The sequence below is a fragment of the Penicillium hispanicum genome (assembly GCF_028827665.1).
Source record: "Penicillium hispanicum strain IBT 35686 chromosome Unknown utg000006l_segment0_segment0, whole genome shotgun sequence".
Classification (NCBI taxonomy): Eukaryota; Fungi; Ascomycota; class Eurotiomycetes; order Eurotiales; family Aspergillaceae; genus Penicillium; species Penicillium hispanicum.
Window position 1 is genome coordinate 708,013 of NW_026623198.1, and position 15,993 is coordinate 724,005.

The 15,993-nt window shown below is 52.2% G+C and overlaps 6 protein-coding genes across 6 annotated transcripts; 3 read left to right on the forward strand and 3 right to left on the reverse strand.

The window, feature by feature from the left end:
* Positions 1–440: 440 nt before the first annotated feature.
* N7459_006629 (uncharacterized protein) lies at positions 441–834 on the reverse strand (the record flags this gene model as incomplete). Its single annotated transcript, XM_056945797.1, is given in 2 exon segments — positions 441–687; positions 704–834. The coding sequence occupies 2 exon segments, from the start codon at positions 832–834 to the stop codon at positions 441–443; spliced, it is 378 nt and encodes a 125-aa protein (XP_056797796.1).
* A 92-nt stretch (positions 835–926) lies between these two features.
* On the reverse strand, positions 927–1,880 carry N7459_006630 (SDR family oxidoreductase; the record flags this gene model as incomplete). The annotated part of the gene is made up of 1 exon (XM_056945798.1): positions 927–1,880. The coding sequence occupies one exon, from the start codon at positions 1,878–1,880 to the stop codon at positions 927–929; it is 954 nt and encodes a 317-aa protein (XP_056797797.1).
* Positions 1,881–2,453: 573 nt separating this feature from the next.
* On the forward strand, positions 2,454–4,628 carry N7459_006631 (putative C6 transcription factor; the record flags this gene model as incomplete). Its single annotated transcript, XM_056945799.1, has 4 exons — positions 2,454–2,571; positions 2,625–2,757; positions 2,852–3,936; positions 3,988–4,628. 4 exons carry the CDS (start codon positions 2,454–2,456, stop codon positions 4,626–4,628), a joined length of 1,977 nt encoding a protein of 658 aa, XP_056797798.1.
* A 750-nt stretch (positions 4,629–5,378) lies between these two features.
* Positions 5,379–6,104, forward strand: N7459_006632 (uncharacterized protein; the record flags this gene model as incomplete). Its single annotated transcript, XM_056945800.1, has 3 exons — positions 5,379–5,458; positions 5,648–5,763; positions 5,857–6,104. 3 exons carry the CDS (start codon positions 5,379–5,381, stop codon positions 6,102–6,104), a joined length of 444 nt encoding a protein of 147 aa, XP_056797799.1.
* Positions 6,105–6,714: 610 nt separating this feature from the next.
* Positions 6,715–9,193, reverse strand: N7459_006633 (ChAPs family protein; the record flags this gene model as incomplete). Its single annotated transcript, XM_056945801.1, has 7 exons — positions 6,715–6,882; positions 6,933–7,307; positions 7,368–8,335; positions 8,388–8,668; positions 8,719–8,843; positions 8,913–9,042; positions 9,171–9,193. 7 exons carry the CDS (start codon positions 9,191–9,193, stop codon positions 6,715–6,717), a joined length of 2,070 nt encoding a protein of 689 aa, XP_056797800.1.
* A 342-nt stretch (positions 9,194–9,535) lies between these two features.
* Positions 9,536–15,795, forward strand: hir3 (putative transcriptional corepressor of histone genes (Hir3); the record flags this gene model as incomplete). The annotated part of the gene is made up of 4 exons (XM_056945802.1): positions 9,536–13,803; positions 13,867–14,089; positions 14,144–14,299; positions 14,353–15,795. The coding sequence occupies 4 exons, from the start codon at positions 9,536–9,538 to the stop codon at positions 15,793–15,795; spliced, it is 6,090 nt and encodes a 2,029-aa protein (XP_056797801.1).
* Positions 15,796–15,993: the final 198 nt, after the last annotated feature.

The following is a 15,993-nucleotide window of genomic DNA, read 5'->3' on the forward strand; positions in this document are numbered from 1 at the left end:
CGAGTTGTAAGTTCATGAGCGGGGCGTATCCAGGTAGGAAACATGTTATGGCAGGACAGAAAGGTCGCTGCGATCCACCGGACACTTTCGTATGGGTTGTAGCGAGAACAAAAAGGTGTAATGGCCCCTATAGGACAACCTTAGACAGTAATGAGAGCATGATACGCCCTCTTTCCATTTTACGCTGCTCAATCTCGTTTAGCAACGCCTCTGTGCTTGCTTCTAGATTTTGTGTGCTTCGGTCAACTGCCTCCAACAACTTTCGCAAGTTTACTTGGTACTCTTTCTGTATGTCTGCAGCCTGGTCTCACATTGGTATACGTACCTCAAGTCTACTGTCTCGCAATGTAAGAATTCTTCGCTTTCTGTCACCGTCGAGTGAACTAAAATAATCTGGCGTACAGCGTATTGGCCAATTTCGTCTTGAATGATAGGCTCCTCTATCGCTGGGTAGTTCGTGAGGCCTCAGGTGGTGGAGGTGAAAGCACTGTGACTTTTTCGCCTCTGGCTATACGCGAAACGAAGATCGCTGAAGCACCACGGATATATTGACTACACTGATGGGGTGAATTTTTCGACTTCAGGCATTCTGAGCGATGTTCGTCCATCAACGAGCCCATTGCTGTGGTTAATGTCTGGAGATGATGTTTGTCAGCCCATTCCTGGGCCTTGTCGCGAGGTACACCACTCTAGAGGACTTGACCGTTGTGAATCCAGTTTTCCAGTTTTTCGATTGAAATCGTTGAAAAATCTGCGCAGCCACCTGGGCAGCCAGGTACTGACTGAAAACCCTGAGAAGCGGAGTGCTGAGTCGGTTTTTCGGTGGAAAGCCATGTATATAATTGGGAGGGATGGTTTCGAAATCAAGTATTGATTGTATTGCACCGTGACGGTATTTCCGCTAACCAATGCGTCTATATACATGGTCATGAGCTCTCCAATTCCTGCTTGTAGTCCCTCACGGTCTGTTCAAAAGACTCGTCACGTTTAAAGCCCAGAGAAATGGCTTGGGTGTTGTCAAACTGCGTGGGCCATGATTTCAGAATGGGCACCAGAGCTGGGTCTTCTTGCTCCGAGAGTAGGGACAATCTCTCCTTGCCACCCACTTTTTCTAACGCATCCATCATTCCCTGCACCGTCACGCAAATACCAGGCACGTTGATCTGACGGATATGCGGAGGCACCGAGTTTGCAGGGAGACGGAGAGTGACGAGGAGATTATGTACTAGGGTCTTCGGCGAGCAAAGCCACGACTTGAAAGAACGATCTTCGATAGGAATGACGCACTCCTTACCGTCCAGGGGCTCCCGGATCATGCCCGACAAGAAGGACGAGGCCGCGGCAGTTGGCGCTCCAGGACGGACAGAGATGGTTGGAAAACGCAGAGTGAAGCCAGTGATGAACTTCCGACGAGTGTACTCGTTCACCAGGGTCTCACATACAATCTTCTCGGCACCGTAGGAAGACTCGGGGGTTGGCACGACGCTATCAGTCACCACTTCCGGTAGCGGTTGGCCGTAGACAGCTTGGCTAGATGAGTAGATCACCCGCACCCCGGGGCAGATATGTCGAAGTGCCTCCAGCAAGTTACGTGTCGCATCGACGTTAACGCTCATGCCCAGGTCGAAGTTGGCCTCGGACCCGGAGGACATGATACCATGAAAGGCGTAGACTGCGTCAAGCGAGGGATCCACAACCTCCTTGGCACCTGCGAGAAGATCCGCCTTTACTGCTGTCGCATTCTGTGGATAGCGAACACCCTTGGGAATCGGAGGTTGGTGGATATCGGTCAAAGTGACGCGGTATGTGGGGTCGTTGAGCAGTTCTTTGGCGAGCAATTGACCGATGAAACCGGCCGCGCCGGTGATAAGAATATGCATCGTGAGTTGAGAGGGTGTCGATTCAGCCCAGCCCGAGCTGGCAGATAGTCGTGGCGACCAACTTATGAGGCTAGTCGCTGGCTCTCCGCGTTCGCATCAAGTCCGAGGCGATCATTTGCTGGGCGTTCACACCGGACTTCGCCCGGCTCGACAACGCGCAAGGTGGATCTGCTGCGCGAATGGGCTTCAGGGGTTCTGAGCCTGAACGGTTTTCATATCTGAGATTTTGTGCTGTGTCTGGTCAGACTTTCTCTGCTGACGAGCGGAGACCAAGCCGATGGTCAAGGGGAAGAATGCACGCGTCATTGCCCACTTTCATCTTGGATGTGGGCAGTAATCTCCACAGGCCAGAAACCAGAATGCCACTGTAGGTGAACAGCTGGACCCACGAGAGTATCCAGACGATAGCAGACCGGGAGCTGAGAACGGGAAGCACGAGAGCTGAAGAAATGCCAGCATGAGGATCCCAGCACGGGCGAAATCCACACTCGGGCGGCCCCGACTTTCCCCCTCCGCCTCCCCCGCTCAAGATTTTGCCCCTAACTTGGATGCCGGAGCATCACCGACGGCTTCATGGATGCCTCAACTCCACTGAAGCGTTCCTCGACGGAGGCTGGTTTGGACTCGCCCAGCGAGCCCAATCGCTCTGGAGGCTCCCGCCCGACACCCAGAATTTCCAAGGCGCGTGCTTGTGAGTCCTCCTTCCCCACTCCGTCAAGCCCCCATAGTTGACCCCAGTCCCAGGCGCGGAGTGCAAACGCCATAAAATCCGATGCGAATTCCGACCGGGGGAGCCAAATTGCACCAAATGCATTCGCAGTGGCATAAAATGCGTGGTCAATGACTTCTCACAAAAATTCGTCGACGACGACGGAATGTACGTTGCGCCATCAGACCCCGTCCCTCCTGTTCTTTGGTTTCTGGGTGCTGGACCTCTTGCGACTGTCGCTGATATAGTTCTGATGACTTAGATGGAAATCCCAGGCATCTGCGAGCATGCAGCAGTTGCAGGCGGCTGTGTCACAGCTCTTGCGACACGCCGGACTGCCCGACCTCTCGACCTATTTGTCTAGTGATGCCCGCAGTGGCCCCAGCCCGGCTGCCTCCCACCATGCGCATCGGTCGTCTATCGATGCATCGCAATATAAAACACATGACATGCACAACGAGGGGCCGGGGGTGGTAATGGATGTCACCCGGGAGCCGTCTCAGGAGCTCGACCTCCAAGACCCGGAATTGGTTCCAGCGCCCATGCGCAGTTTGTACGAAGTCACCAAATTGCGCAATCTGCGGAATAATCATACCGAGACGCCCAAGAAGACGCTCCTGGAAGAAGACTTCATTACCCGCGGCCTTATCTCAATTCATGAAGCCGAGGAACTGTTCGCGTACTTCAGTCGCACCATGAACCAGCTACTCTGGGGTGGTATTATTCTGGTGCACCGCGATCTGACGTCGGTCCGGCGCGCATCGACCCTTCTCTCCGCCGCGGTGTTGACCGTCGCAGCGCTTCATATTCCCAATCGCACTGACACCCTAAACCGATGTTACAACGAGTACGTGTCGTTGGTTTCGAGCATGGCTCTTACACGAGCCCACACCCTGGACGATATCCGCGGCCTCTGTGTTGGGGCATTCTGGCTGTCAGAATTAAGCTGGAAACTCTCCGGGCATGCTGTTCGCATTGCAACAGAGATGGGCTTGCATCAGAGCTATCACCGGTTGACCCGGGGACACACAGATCAGTATGCACGTGCTCAACTATGGTACTTGCTATATGTGTGCGATCACCATTTCTCTATAGCCTACGGGCGGCCGCCAGTCATCCACGAGGATGTGTCTATACGAAATTATGAAACGTTTCTCGAACTGCCGATGGTGGTCCCGGGAGATATCCGGCTTCTGGCGCAGGTTGCTTTGTTCATGATATTGACCGAGGCATACCGCATTTTTGGCAGCGACACCGAACAAGCACTGACCGAGGAAGACTTTGGTCAGCTGCGAGTATATAATGTCGCGATAGATCAATGGCGTCTACTCTGGCAGCCGCGATCCGGTAAGCCCTGGCCTTGGTTAATTCACGGATGATACTAACCGTCTCAATCAGCCGACAGTCCGTACGTGCGAACTTATCCCTCGAAAGGAGTAGTCCTGCATTATCACTTTGCCAAATTCCAGCTGAACTCACTCTCTCTGCGCGCCTTATCACCTTCCAACACTCCCGTGTTTTCCATGGATCGCAAAGAGTCCGCCAACATCGCCATCTCATCCGCAATGGCATGTCTCAATATGGTACTGGAAGAGCCCGACATCCGGGATGCTATCGTCGGCGTCCCCATCTTCACGCATACTATGGTCACCTTTTCCGCCGTATTTCTGCTCAAAGTCGCCATCAACTGGAACTCGGCCTACCTCAGCATCAACGCCCGGCAGGTGCGGCGACTCGTCGAGCGGGTGATCGAACTCATGAACTGCGTTTCAGCCGGGGAGCGACACTTGACCCGTCATATTGCACGTGGTCTGGGCAAGATGTTGGAGCGCTTCGACTCCTGGGAGGCTGCATGGCAAGTTGGCACTAACAACGGGGGTGCCGTGGACGGCCGCGACATGCCAGGAGGTGCAAATGCCATGGCGCAGGGCTTCCCGCCGCCCGATTTGATCTACGACATGGTTGGCACGTATGGATTTGGGCTCGACGAGAACTTGTTGGACCCCAGCATGGCCAACTTTGAGTTCTTGGCACAGTAGGCCGGGGATTGGAGAGGAAAATGGCGCACCCTCTTGTAACGATTTCACTGCCCTCGACGATGTTAAATAGGATTGTTTCTCAGATACACCGAGCCTTCCAAGGTTGTTTGTGTATGTTCCCTCTTTCTTGGCTGGCTATTTTATTCATCCCTGATTTGCTGTCAAAACTAAGCCGACAGGGATATTGATATCCGGCCGCCTGAGGAATGGATAGTTGGAAAAAAGAAGCAACTGCACCCACTAGGCGCGGGATGAATCCCTCCGGAGGTCGCCAGGTAGCAGGGACCGAAGCATGCAAGACCGCACAGCGGACGGAATCCGGCCTTGGAGCGGTCAGAAAGCAGCGAACCGGTCACATCGAGATAGCCACAGTTCCTACCGCAACAGGGCGGGCCCGAGCAATGGGGGAACCGGGGGAATGCGAATGCGAGTAAATAGAAACACGCAAGGCCACGGCCCCTGGCCACACGCACCGCCGGCCACATGGCCACGCACCCGTCTCCACAGAATCGCAGTGTAAGCTATCACCCCCATGGCGTCACCTCCAGTGATTGCGCCCCCTCTCCCTTGGTTCGCCCCTTTGGAGCTCTGGCACCCGCGTAACTGCCACTTCTCGTCTTCCCTCATATATACCGCGCTCCCGCGCGCTGCGCTCAATCCCTCCTCCCACTCTCCCTGTCTATACCCTCTCCCACCCTTCCTAACCACCCAATTGCCCCCGACTCCGTCCGATCACCCTCTCCTTCCATCATGTCTACCCGCAAGAGAAAGCAAGACCCCGAGGAGGAGCTCCAGGCCCTTCCTAGTGACGAGAGTGAAGAGGAAGAGGAGTAAGTGTTTCGTGGCTGATCGCTGTTTCCACGGCTCCCCGGCGCTGCTTTCTCTCGTACATGCTTGCCCTGCTTATGCTTACGCGCGATTGTCGCGCATCGAGCGCATTGCCCTCCTGGGCTGAGAGGCATTTATGAGCATCTTTGCGCAAGAAGACGTGCCCACTGACTTGGTTTGCAATGCTGCAGATACGAAGACTCCGAGCCCGAAGACGTGAGCGATGAGGGCGAAGACGACGGAGAAGCCGAGGATGACCTCGACGAAGAAGATGAGGACGAGGAGGAAGAGGAAGGTGAAGATGCCGGTTCGTGATACGCTCTATCTCCCATGCTCCCCGGCTATGATCTGCTGGGGTGAATGTCCAGACTCATCCACTGACCATTGCTCCGCGCAATAGCTCCTCCAGCAGCCAAGAAGCAAAAGACCAAGCCTGCCGCTGCGGCTGATGACGAGGAAGACGCCAAGAACGGCGAGAATGGCGACAAAGATGAGGAGGAGCCGGCTGAGGACGGCGAGGACGAAGATGAGGATGCTGCTGATACGGCGAAGGCCAGTGGCCCTGCCGAAGCTGCAACCAAGGCGAAGGGCGGCGATGTTCCCAAAGAATCTGACCTTCCCGAGGTTGATGCTGCGGAAGAAGATTGAGGAACCCACGGGGTTGCTGTCACTAGATATTAAAATACTGTCAGCTAGTGACATGGCTGTATGATTCAACTTGTCAATGTCTTCATTCGATATACCATAACGAGTGGGAATCTAGGAAGATATAGATACTCGTGGTGCCGGAGATTTTGGTTTATTTGCAGCAGGTAGCTTCCTGTATATCTTGTAGGGAGTGTCACTGAGGATTAAGCATGAGCTTCGACCAGGGCTTTTCTAGGGCTTTTTAGTTCTCGACCCTAAGGAGCAGTTAGTCACCTTTGAACTACCCAGACGGACTGACCGCGGGCGGTCGGCTCCAAGGTATTGGATCACCTAGGGACTCCGTATCTTATTGCTCATCGATCTCTTTACGTAGGAGCTTGGCGACTACCAGACTTCTACGACGGAAGACGACATTGAAAACAGGACATTATATACCCTCTAGGCCACACGGATAATGGAACAAAAGAATCAAAGAATCAAAGAGATAACAGGTCTCATTAATGATGGTCATTAACCCTGCAGGTGGTTCGATAATCTTGACACCGAGGCAGAATCGCTGCATGAAAGCTTCGACTCGGCCTCAACACCCTAGTAGCCGACAGAACCAGATTCAAGTGTCGCTACCACTGCTACGGAATGTGGCACAAAGCTGACAATACTGGTGTGTGAGGTCTAGGACCGGCTGGGGTAGGTTCGTGGCCTGTACAATACTGCGAACCTTGACAGCGCCTTCATCTTCAATGAGCTTGCGAATCAAGTACAAAAGCTCCGGGGAGAACTGCGAATGATTAGGATCATGACATAAGATTCAGGGAATAGGAGCCATACCTCGGAGTACCAGCGATATTGCCAAGCGATCAGACGGATCAGTGCACCCAGCGTTCCCCTGGTGTCATTCCTCTTTTCATAGAGTTTCAACAGCCCACGCATGGCTTTAGGCGAGAATCTAGTAGCCAGGCAGTTCTGATACGCCTCAACTCCTTCGTCGAAATGATGGAGCCTCTCCGCCAGCTCCCCCAAGATTTCCCACTCGGTGGGTGATTTCTTGTACTCCATGGCCTGTTGGCGAAACTGAGCCATCTCGGTTCGCCAGATGGTGTAGATGCGAAGGTCCTCGTACAGAACCATGAAAAGGTTGTCAAGCCATCGTTCGCATAGGCGCTTGTTTCGAAATTGGGTGTATGTGTTGTGCGATGGATCGGGCTGTTTGATAGATGATTAATATGTGAACTGTAGAAGATCTCAACATTGATCCCAACTTACATCGTCGTTGCCGGACTTGACAACCTCAGACGCCACTGTCTGTTCAGGCCGTTCGATGGGGTTTTCGGGATGGGCTTCATCCCCATTCTCTGTTCCGTTGGTTGTAGCCTCGGTCGAAGGCTCCGCAGAACCAGGGCTAGAGACCGAGCCGGAGTCATCCTCGTTCTCATCATTTTCAGAGCTCTCGGCACCTCCCCCATTTGTCTCCGCCTCGAGAGAGTGTGCAGGTTTCGGCACGTGCTGTCGCTCGACTCGATATTCCTCTTCCATCACGAAAACCTCACTGCGAATCTTCAGAAGCTGATCCCATCCAATGGCAGAAGCGATTTTCGTCAAGAGGTTGTAGGCCTTTAGGAAAGTGCCCTGATAGCCAGAAGCATGCAGCTTTCGGAGAGAAGGATGGATATAGTCGTGGGGATCACCCTGCTTAGGTTGACCCTCATCAATCTCATCAAGAATGCTTTCGGAAAGAATTGGGAGCATAATGCGAGAAGGCTGGGGCATGCGCGGGGTGTCTTTGTCTTGGTAGGTAAACATAGGGCACGAATTGAGGGTAAGGAGGGCAAGATCCCACTGTTCTAGCCCGACGTATACTTCCGCTAGTCGAGCCCAGGTGCTGAATTCGCTCGGCGCGGCAGTTACGGCCCGCTTAGCACATTCGAGGGCCATTTCACCCTCGCCCTTCTCCTGGCAGAAAGTTGCTTGGCAATCCAGTAGGGAGTAGTCCATAGGAACGTCCTGTAAAGCATCGTACATCAAACGCACAGCTTGTACCTCCTCATCGGCCATCAATTGTACCCGAGCCAGCAGAGATGAGACCTCGACATCCCGTGTGCGGAGTTTCTCGAACAGGTTGATACCTGATGTGTAACGACCAGTTGTATAGATATATTTGAGAATGCCTGACGTTAGGTGGTTGCAGACGGTATTGGGGACTTGTGTTTCTGGGTCGGAGCTGAGCTGACGGCCTGTCGCATCTTTAGTGAGCATTCCATCCGTGAACATTAAATAGATCCGTACCTAGGAAGAAAAGCTTCTCGGCAGCATCCAAAAACTTGTGCTCCATCTCAGTATTCGTAACCGGATTGAACCGCCTCACGCCAACAATTTTCTTGATGGAGTCTCCGCTTCCATCATCGGCGTATAGGTAAGCCCGCAAGACAGCGCAGAGAAAGGTTTCCAGCCAGAGAGCCTCGGTAGCAACACGTTTGTCACCACGCTCGTCAATGCAGTAACTTTCTAAACTCCCGGGAATCTTTACTTCCACTCGCATGTCCAAGTGAGAAAAGGCATTGTAGCAACTGCGTAGACGTTAGAAGATGTAAAATTTGCGCGAGTCGAGGATTCTGACCAGTATATTCCAGAGACAACCTTGTGCGTTTTATCGAGGGGAGAGAACGTGAGAGTATTGACATAAGCGGCTAGGCTAGCGGACGAGGAGGCATCGATTCCCGTGACATGGTGATATACGCCAGTCTAAAAGAAAACAAGAGTGACAGAAATTAGAGGATCGGTAGCAATGGCAAATGGGACAAAGTAGCATACCTGACGCGTGGAATTGGCCTTAGGCTGCTTCACAAGATATACCAGGTCGGGAGGACCCAATTCCCGCAAGTTCTGCAAGGATTCAGTTCGCGCATCGACCGCAACGAAGATATCCTCCTCTTCGTGGATCCTTTTGGATTTGATTGCTGTCAGCCACACGTCCTACAACTTGCGCAGCTCCAGGCCTCCGCCGAGAAAGTGCAATGGCATGCGCATGCGTCCCGGGGAACACGTAAACCTGGGGAACAGGAGACTCACTCAGGGACAGCGGGCGCGACCATGGCGCCTGCTCATACGTAGCAGGGTCAACAGCAGGAATATCCGTAGATAGAAGAGCAATTCACAGAGAGCTGTGTAATTGTGGATGATGAGGGGGGTTGTACTTCCGACAGCAACCAAACAGCCTAAAGGAGCCTCGGGCCTTAGGCCAGAAGGCGGAGAGCGCCCTTTACCCGATTTGGTAGCCACGCGTGAACCGTGTCGTCTGGACCTTTAACTTGCAGCATCTTGCTCCTTGCTTCTACAGGCCGCGCTCACTACTCATCGAGCACTGTTGGCCATGCTGTCGGTTCTCTACACTATCTTTCCCCATACCTGAGAACGTCCCACGGGGTGCCCGCACCATGGCGAGCTGGGTCGCACTGAATGTTGAACCGGACGAATCCATTGAAGATGAGGTCGACGACACGAAAGAGCTTCAAATAGAAGAAGCTCTGAAGCTTTACCACAGTGCCCTCAAACTCCACTCTCAGGGGCCTGAATTCTACCCTCAAGCAGCTGAAGCCTATGAGGCCTTGCTCAAGTCGGATATCTTCCAATACCCCGAATCGATCTCTGACTTCGGGCGCGCGGTGCTCCCTGATGCGCAGTCCACAGGGCTGGCTGATGAAAGCTCCTCGGATGCGATTGCCGAATTCAATGTCAACAATTCTACGTCGAGCCTTTTCCAAACTCTCTACCTGTCCTACAAGAATCACGGCAAATACCTACTCGACTCGTTACAAGAAACGCTTCGCAATGCCCCACCGGATCCCGAGGCGGCGCGCGAAATAGGACGGGAAACAGCTGAGTTGTCGAGAAAGGCATTGGGGTCATTTGCAGATGCTCTTGAACGGGATGATACGGATCTCAATCTGTGGAGGCAAAGCGCAAGGCTCAGCAGTGCTCTACAAAGCTACCGTTTGAATCGGTTTTGCTTGGAAAGTGTCTTGGCAGATGATGAGAATCGGCTAGATGTGCGAGCGGAGCAGCTTGGCTTGGAGGAAATATTCTCAGAAGAGCGCCTACGAAGCACGCTGGAATCCCTCCATGACGAGCTATCTGCTTCCCAAGTCCCTGTCAAGAAGCCAAAGAAGGCCCTGGTGAAATATCTTCAACAGCACGCGGATCCCTATCCCTACCTGCCCAGCCTCCCAGTTGAATTAGATACACTAGACCGATCCAAGGGCCCTCTTGCGCTATCCAGGTCTTGTCGCGAAATTACCCCGTCTGATGCCACTTGGGAATCAGTCGGCAAAGCGCTTCTCAAGGCGCTTGACGACGACGATGACGAGTCGGCAGTGACCGCCCCGACTGGCTCTCTTCGAATCATCCTGCCACCGAGGGACTCTGCGATCTCCGATGCGGAATCAATGGAGGTAGAGGATGCGGAAAATCTCCCTGGGGATAATGGAGGCAGTATCAAGTCCGAAAATGAGGAGACTAATGCGCCCCGTGAACCTGAACAAGACTTGGAGTTGGAAAATCCCGCCGCAGAACCATCCAAAGCACAGTCAGAGCCAGCGGAAGAGCAATCTTCTTTTGACCAAAGCGCTGAGCAACAGCTTATGCAATCACTAGAAGGTCAATCGGCGCGAGGCGCTGAGCCACAAGGCGCAGAAGCAGACGCCAAATCTGAGGAAGCCGAACCCAAGTCTCCAATTGGTGCCCGCAAAAGATCTTCAGCATCAGCAGCGAATGAAGATAAGCCAGAAAATGGAAGAATGAAAAGTCGACGAACACGAGCTCGGGAATCGAATGCGGAAGCACTGATCCAGCCGGAGGAAATTACCTTTGACCAGGAAAAATACTACGAAGATCGGCTGGAAGTTTTCGTGAATGCTGATGAATGGATGTTTCGCACACTTCATTCTCTGTTCTCCAGATTTGGAATGGAATCGCTGGGAAACATTCAGGGTCTGCGAGAGAAGGTAGCAACTGTCAATGATTCTAGTGATCTGCCTGAAGATTCTGAAGGTCGGTTGTTCCAAGATCTTCGGGGCGTCATGAAAAACTGGAACGATGAAAAATCTCGCTTGATGCAACAAAAAGAAGATCACTCTTTGAAAGACATTCATGGCACCAGCAAGTCTGGACTAGCAGTTTTCCTTGAGCACTCGAGAAAGGGCACCCGAAAGATGCCTTCGCACGCGGAATTGCCATGCGGCGATGAGCTGTATGTGTTTTCCGACTCTGTCAATAGTCGTTGGCTGCATCCTCACGATACCTCGTACGAGTTACTCAAGTGCCTTCTAATGCCGCAATTTGGAGAGAAGCTTTCGCAACTTTCTCCTCTGAAATCGACATACGCCTCTTTCCTGTGGCCCAGTGAATTGAAAAGCACTGTTATCGATTTATTACTTCGTGAAGATGAAGGCATTTATATCAGGCTCAGCGGCCTCGTGGCCAACCTCGAGCATTCCGTCCTTGAATCCAGTACTGGATCTCCTTTCGAATACAAAAGTGGATACTTCTCCGAGCTAGAGATGATTGAGACTATCTATGAGCTTCACCTGGACGTCTTCGCATCTGTTGAGAACCTCAGCAGCAATGCTCACCAGGGGAAAAGAGTCTCGCAGCGTGATCGCCTCGCCAGATGGGGCATTCTTGCCCGATCAGCCCTCGAATATGCTCTTGAATACTGCCCATCAGAGGCATGTCGACAAAACATCGCTCTCCGCCATCTGTGGGCGTCGACTTTCCACATCAATCTTGCTGGCGAGGCCCAGCGGGAACATGTTTTACTCTGCCTTCAGGACTTGAAGCATATTCTTCAATCCCTCGGCGACCCTGGATTAAATCTTATCAACAACACCGTTATGTCCGAAATTTCGGTCGCCACCATAGATCAGGAGGTTCTCAAGCTCAAGTGCATGGACTTTTTCGCCAAGGTTCTCAACCCGGAAGACGAGGATCCTGTCTCTCTGATCGAAGCTATTGAGCCCATTCTCGAACCGTCAGCAATTCAATATTCGGAGGATTTGCCCGAGAAGAATATGAATCATCCTTCATCACCTTCCACCGAAATGGCATCTTTTCTTGACCGAGGAGATGCTACGTTGCGCCTTTTCCTCTGGCGAAGGCTCCAAGAGGCGTATCAAGCCATCGATTATCCACCAAAAGTCGTTTCATGCTACCTGCGAAGCATTGAGACGATTCTGACAGAGCTGGAAAACGCGAAACATAATGAGGAAGCTAGTGGACATCGCGAATTCGCCTTGTTAGGCTGGCTCAAGTCTCTTGACAACATCATGGGCAAGGCCATTCCGCTCGTGTTACAGCAATCCGACAAAGCCTACGAATGCCTGGATATGGAACATCTACAAGCTTCTATGTCTGCTGTATCTCGACTGACCAGACTCCTGCATAGTTTTGTCTTATACGAGGACTCTGTTCGTGTAGGACAAGTCTCGGGACGTGACTTCCGCGGAAGCCTGGCAAAGTCGCTGGAGAACTTCAAAGAGAGAATGCGGGAACTCTATGTTCGTTGCTGGATCCTTCAGTACACGCTTTTCATAGAAGCGATCTCCCAGAATAAGGATTTGTTTGATGATCCGTTGGAAGATCGCATCCATGTCCTGCGCTCTGTGCACAATGCGCTAGGTGTTCGGTCTATGTGCAGATACTCTCAAAAGCGGTTCTTGAAGCTGCTGAAGTCAGAGCTTTTTGATCTCGAAGCCAAGGGTGACTACGAGCTTGATATTTGTCAGGTTCTGCTCGATCTTCATGGCATTAAGTTCTCGCCTACTGACGGGACCGTCGATCACGGATGCTCTGCTGAGAAACTGGACCGTTATACAGCTACTATGATGATCGACTTCGTTATGAGGCAAGCTCAAAAGATGAATATGAAAGACCTGTCAAAGTCTGAGCTGAAAACGACGATCGAGAAAATGCAGCAGGCGATTGGTCCTGCGAAGCTTCCATCTCAGTCGCCGCAAATGAGCTTTAATAGGCGCATCTTCAGCGCCTACATCAAGAACCCGATAAACCCCTCAGGCCTCCTCCGAGCCGTTCAGGGGGTCACAGAACTTTCGATGGCATCGGTCCCTGGTGAGAATGCAAGAATTGCTGCCAAGGGTTGGTACTTCCTTCTAGGCCATGCCACGCTTACGAAATTTCGGTCTCAAAAACGTCTCAACCCTGGGTCGACCTCAGAGCTAGACGACGCAATCAACTTCTTCAGGCAGGATCTGGACCATGGCACCGGCAGGTGGGAGACTTGGTACCGTCTCGCCCAAGCCTACGATACCAAACTGGAAGAAGACATCACCTGGGCCGCTGACAAGATCAACAACAATCGTGCTGATCTGGCAGCTACACAGCGATATGCTATTCACTGCTATGCAATGGCAGTTTCAACGGCCATCAGAACTGCAGAGCCAACGGCCGAAACCCGTGAGCTCCTTTCTGATCTATACACCGATTTTGGACTTCGCTTGTACTCTTCTTCCCGGGAGCCACTATCAATGGGAGCCTTCAATCTGTCAGATTTCCCACGGCACTTCAGTAGTGAGGAAAGCCAGCAAATGTACAAAGGACAACCTTTCAAGGAAATGTCTCTTTACTCAGTGTGGAATTTTGCCAGCAATCTCCTCAAGAGGGCACTTGTTGACAAACCGGATCGGTGGATGTTAGTTTGCCTTTTTTTTTAGCTTTGGTTGCTTCGATTTCAGAGTTGCTAACAATGACCTAGTACGCACTATTATCTCGGCAAATGCCTTTGGAAAATGTTCAATTGCGATGACTCTTCGCGGACAACTTCCAAACGGGTCGAGATGGGGGATGTGCTTGATGCGCTTCTCGACGCCATCGCTGCTCTGCCGCAGCGAAAGGATTCGCGTGCTGATCCTATCTTCGAGCCTCACTTCAAACTTCTGTCAGTAGTGCACAGACTTGTTGGAAAACAAAAAATGACGGTATGTTTAGAATCAGTTGTTCTTTATCGGCAGTTTCAGTTAACAATTCTCCAGCCGGTTGAAGCAAGTAAGACACTTCTGGCGACTCCTTGGGCTTGCAAAGTCGAAGCCCCTGTTGATATGGAGGGGTGGAAATTATACATTTTGGAGGTCATCAGGAAGTTCAAGAACGCTGACAAGTCTAACTGGCATCACCGGATGAGCGCCAAAGTATGTCTTTCTCGAGAGCCGATTTCTTTTTTCCTGGATGCTGACTTTCTCAGGCTGCTCACATCCTCTATGACGACGAGAAGAACGCGCCTGCTGCTGCTGCCGCAAAGCAAGAATTGTCGCAGATTTTCACCAAAACACTTACGATCCAGGTCTGGCGACCTGAAAACGAACGCCCGGGAAGACATTTCGTCTACACCACGCGCTACGTATACTTCTTTGCTAGCCTGCTCGACCAACTTGATGACCGTCCAAGTTTGGACCAACTCCTTCGTCGTGTGAGAAAGAAACAAGGAGACTTCATTAATCACACAAAGTTGTGGGAGGATATCTGCCTGACGTACGCAAAGATGATCCGCAGAGCTGCACACATCAGTGAGGGACATGAAGAAGGCGTGTTCAGGCCCATCGGATGGGAGGAGTTTTCCACAAAGACCGCGCGTCTAGAGAGTCTGCAAATGCTATCTCCGGACAGTCAACCACTACTTGAACTTATCCGTGATTCGTTGGAGTTGAAGAAGCTCAACAACAACCTGATGAAAGTTACCATGTTTGAGGATCTTGTTGCAGACTTGTATGCTCGAGTCTATGAGATCAACATGCCACAACTCATTGAGCAAGTCAAAGAGGAACACAAAGAAAAGATGAAGGTCGATCATCTCCTTATGACAGGCGATGCCGCTACCGAGACTTCGACACCCTCCACTTCCATTCCAGTCTCTGATACTCCGGCTCCGCGGGGTCGCACGAAGGGCATTGCTCGCCGAGATATTCAAAAACGAGCCGACACGATCGTGAATCTCAAGCTGGCACCTCGCACCGCCGTGAGCAAGTTCACCGCTACAGCAGAAGCCGACCAGCCCTCTGCTACTCCACGCACCTCCAATGTGGGTGTGGTGTCGGGGCCTACTTTGGCTCTTGATGGAGCAAGCAAGCCGGCCTCTGTTACGGACGACAATGCTGGAGTACAGACAAGCGATCTAAACAGTGCCCATGGCACTGGTGACGAAAGTGAACCCAGCGATGGGGAAAAGCCGGATACCGTGCCTTCGGAGCGGAAATCATTATTTTCGAAATTGAATAAGAGCGAACAAGCCGAAGACGAGACTGAAGATGACGAGGTTGGCAGTGGTGACGAGGGTATAGATGAAGGGGCGGGAGAAGGAGAAGAAGATGAGGAGGACGAGGGTGAGAATGAAAATGAAGGGGAAGGGGAAGGTGAAGGTGAAGGTGACGGAGATCCCGGCTTGACGGAGGCTGAGACTGGCGGCGAGGAAGCCCAAGACGGAGACGAAGCTGAGGATGACGAGATGCAAGAAGCAGACGCCGAGGGCCCGGCCGCTGAAGCGGACAACAGTGCTGAGGCTGAGAACGACGATGCGAAAGATGAGCCAACAACAGCGACGGAGACTCATCCCAGCAGCCAAGACTTTGCTGCTTCAGCCCAAAGCGACGATGCCGAAAAGCCGGATGTCATGAATGTCACCTCTGCCTGAGCCTTGAAAATGCTCCTGTCATAGCAGCTGTTTTGATTTTTCTCGGTGTGGGGTTTTGGCGAAACGCTGGGATGTGAAGCGATATTCTCACTGCGATGAATCGGCGTTTCAGGTCTGGTGCGGATTGATACCAACAGATGCTTTGACTATGCAATATTCTACAATGCCAAAGGATTTTTTTCTCTTTTGCAGTCACAG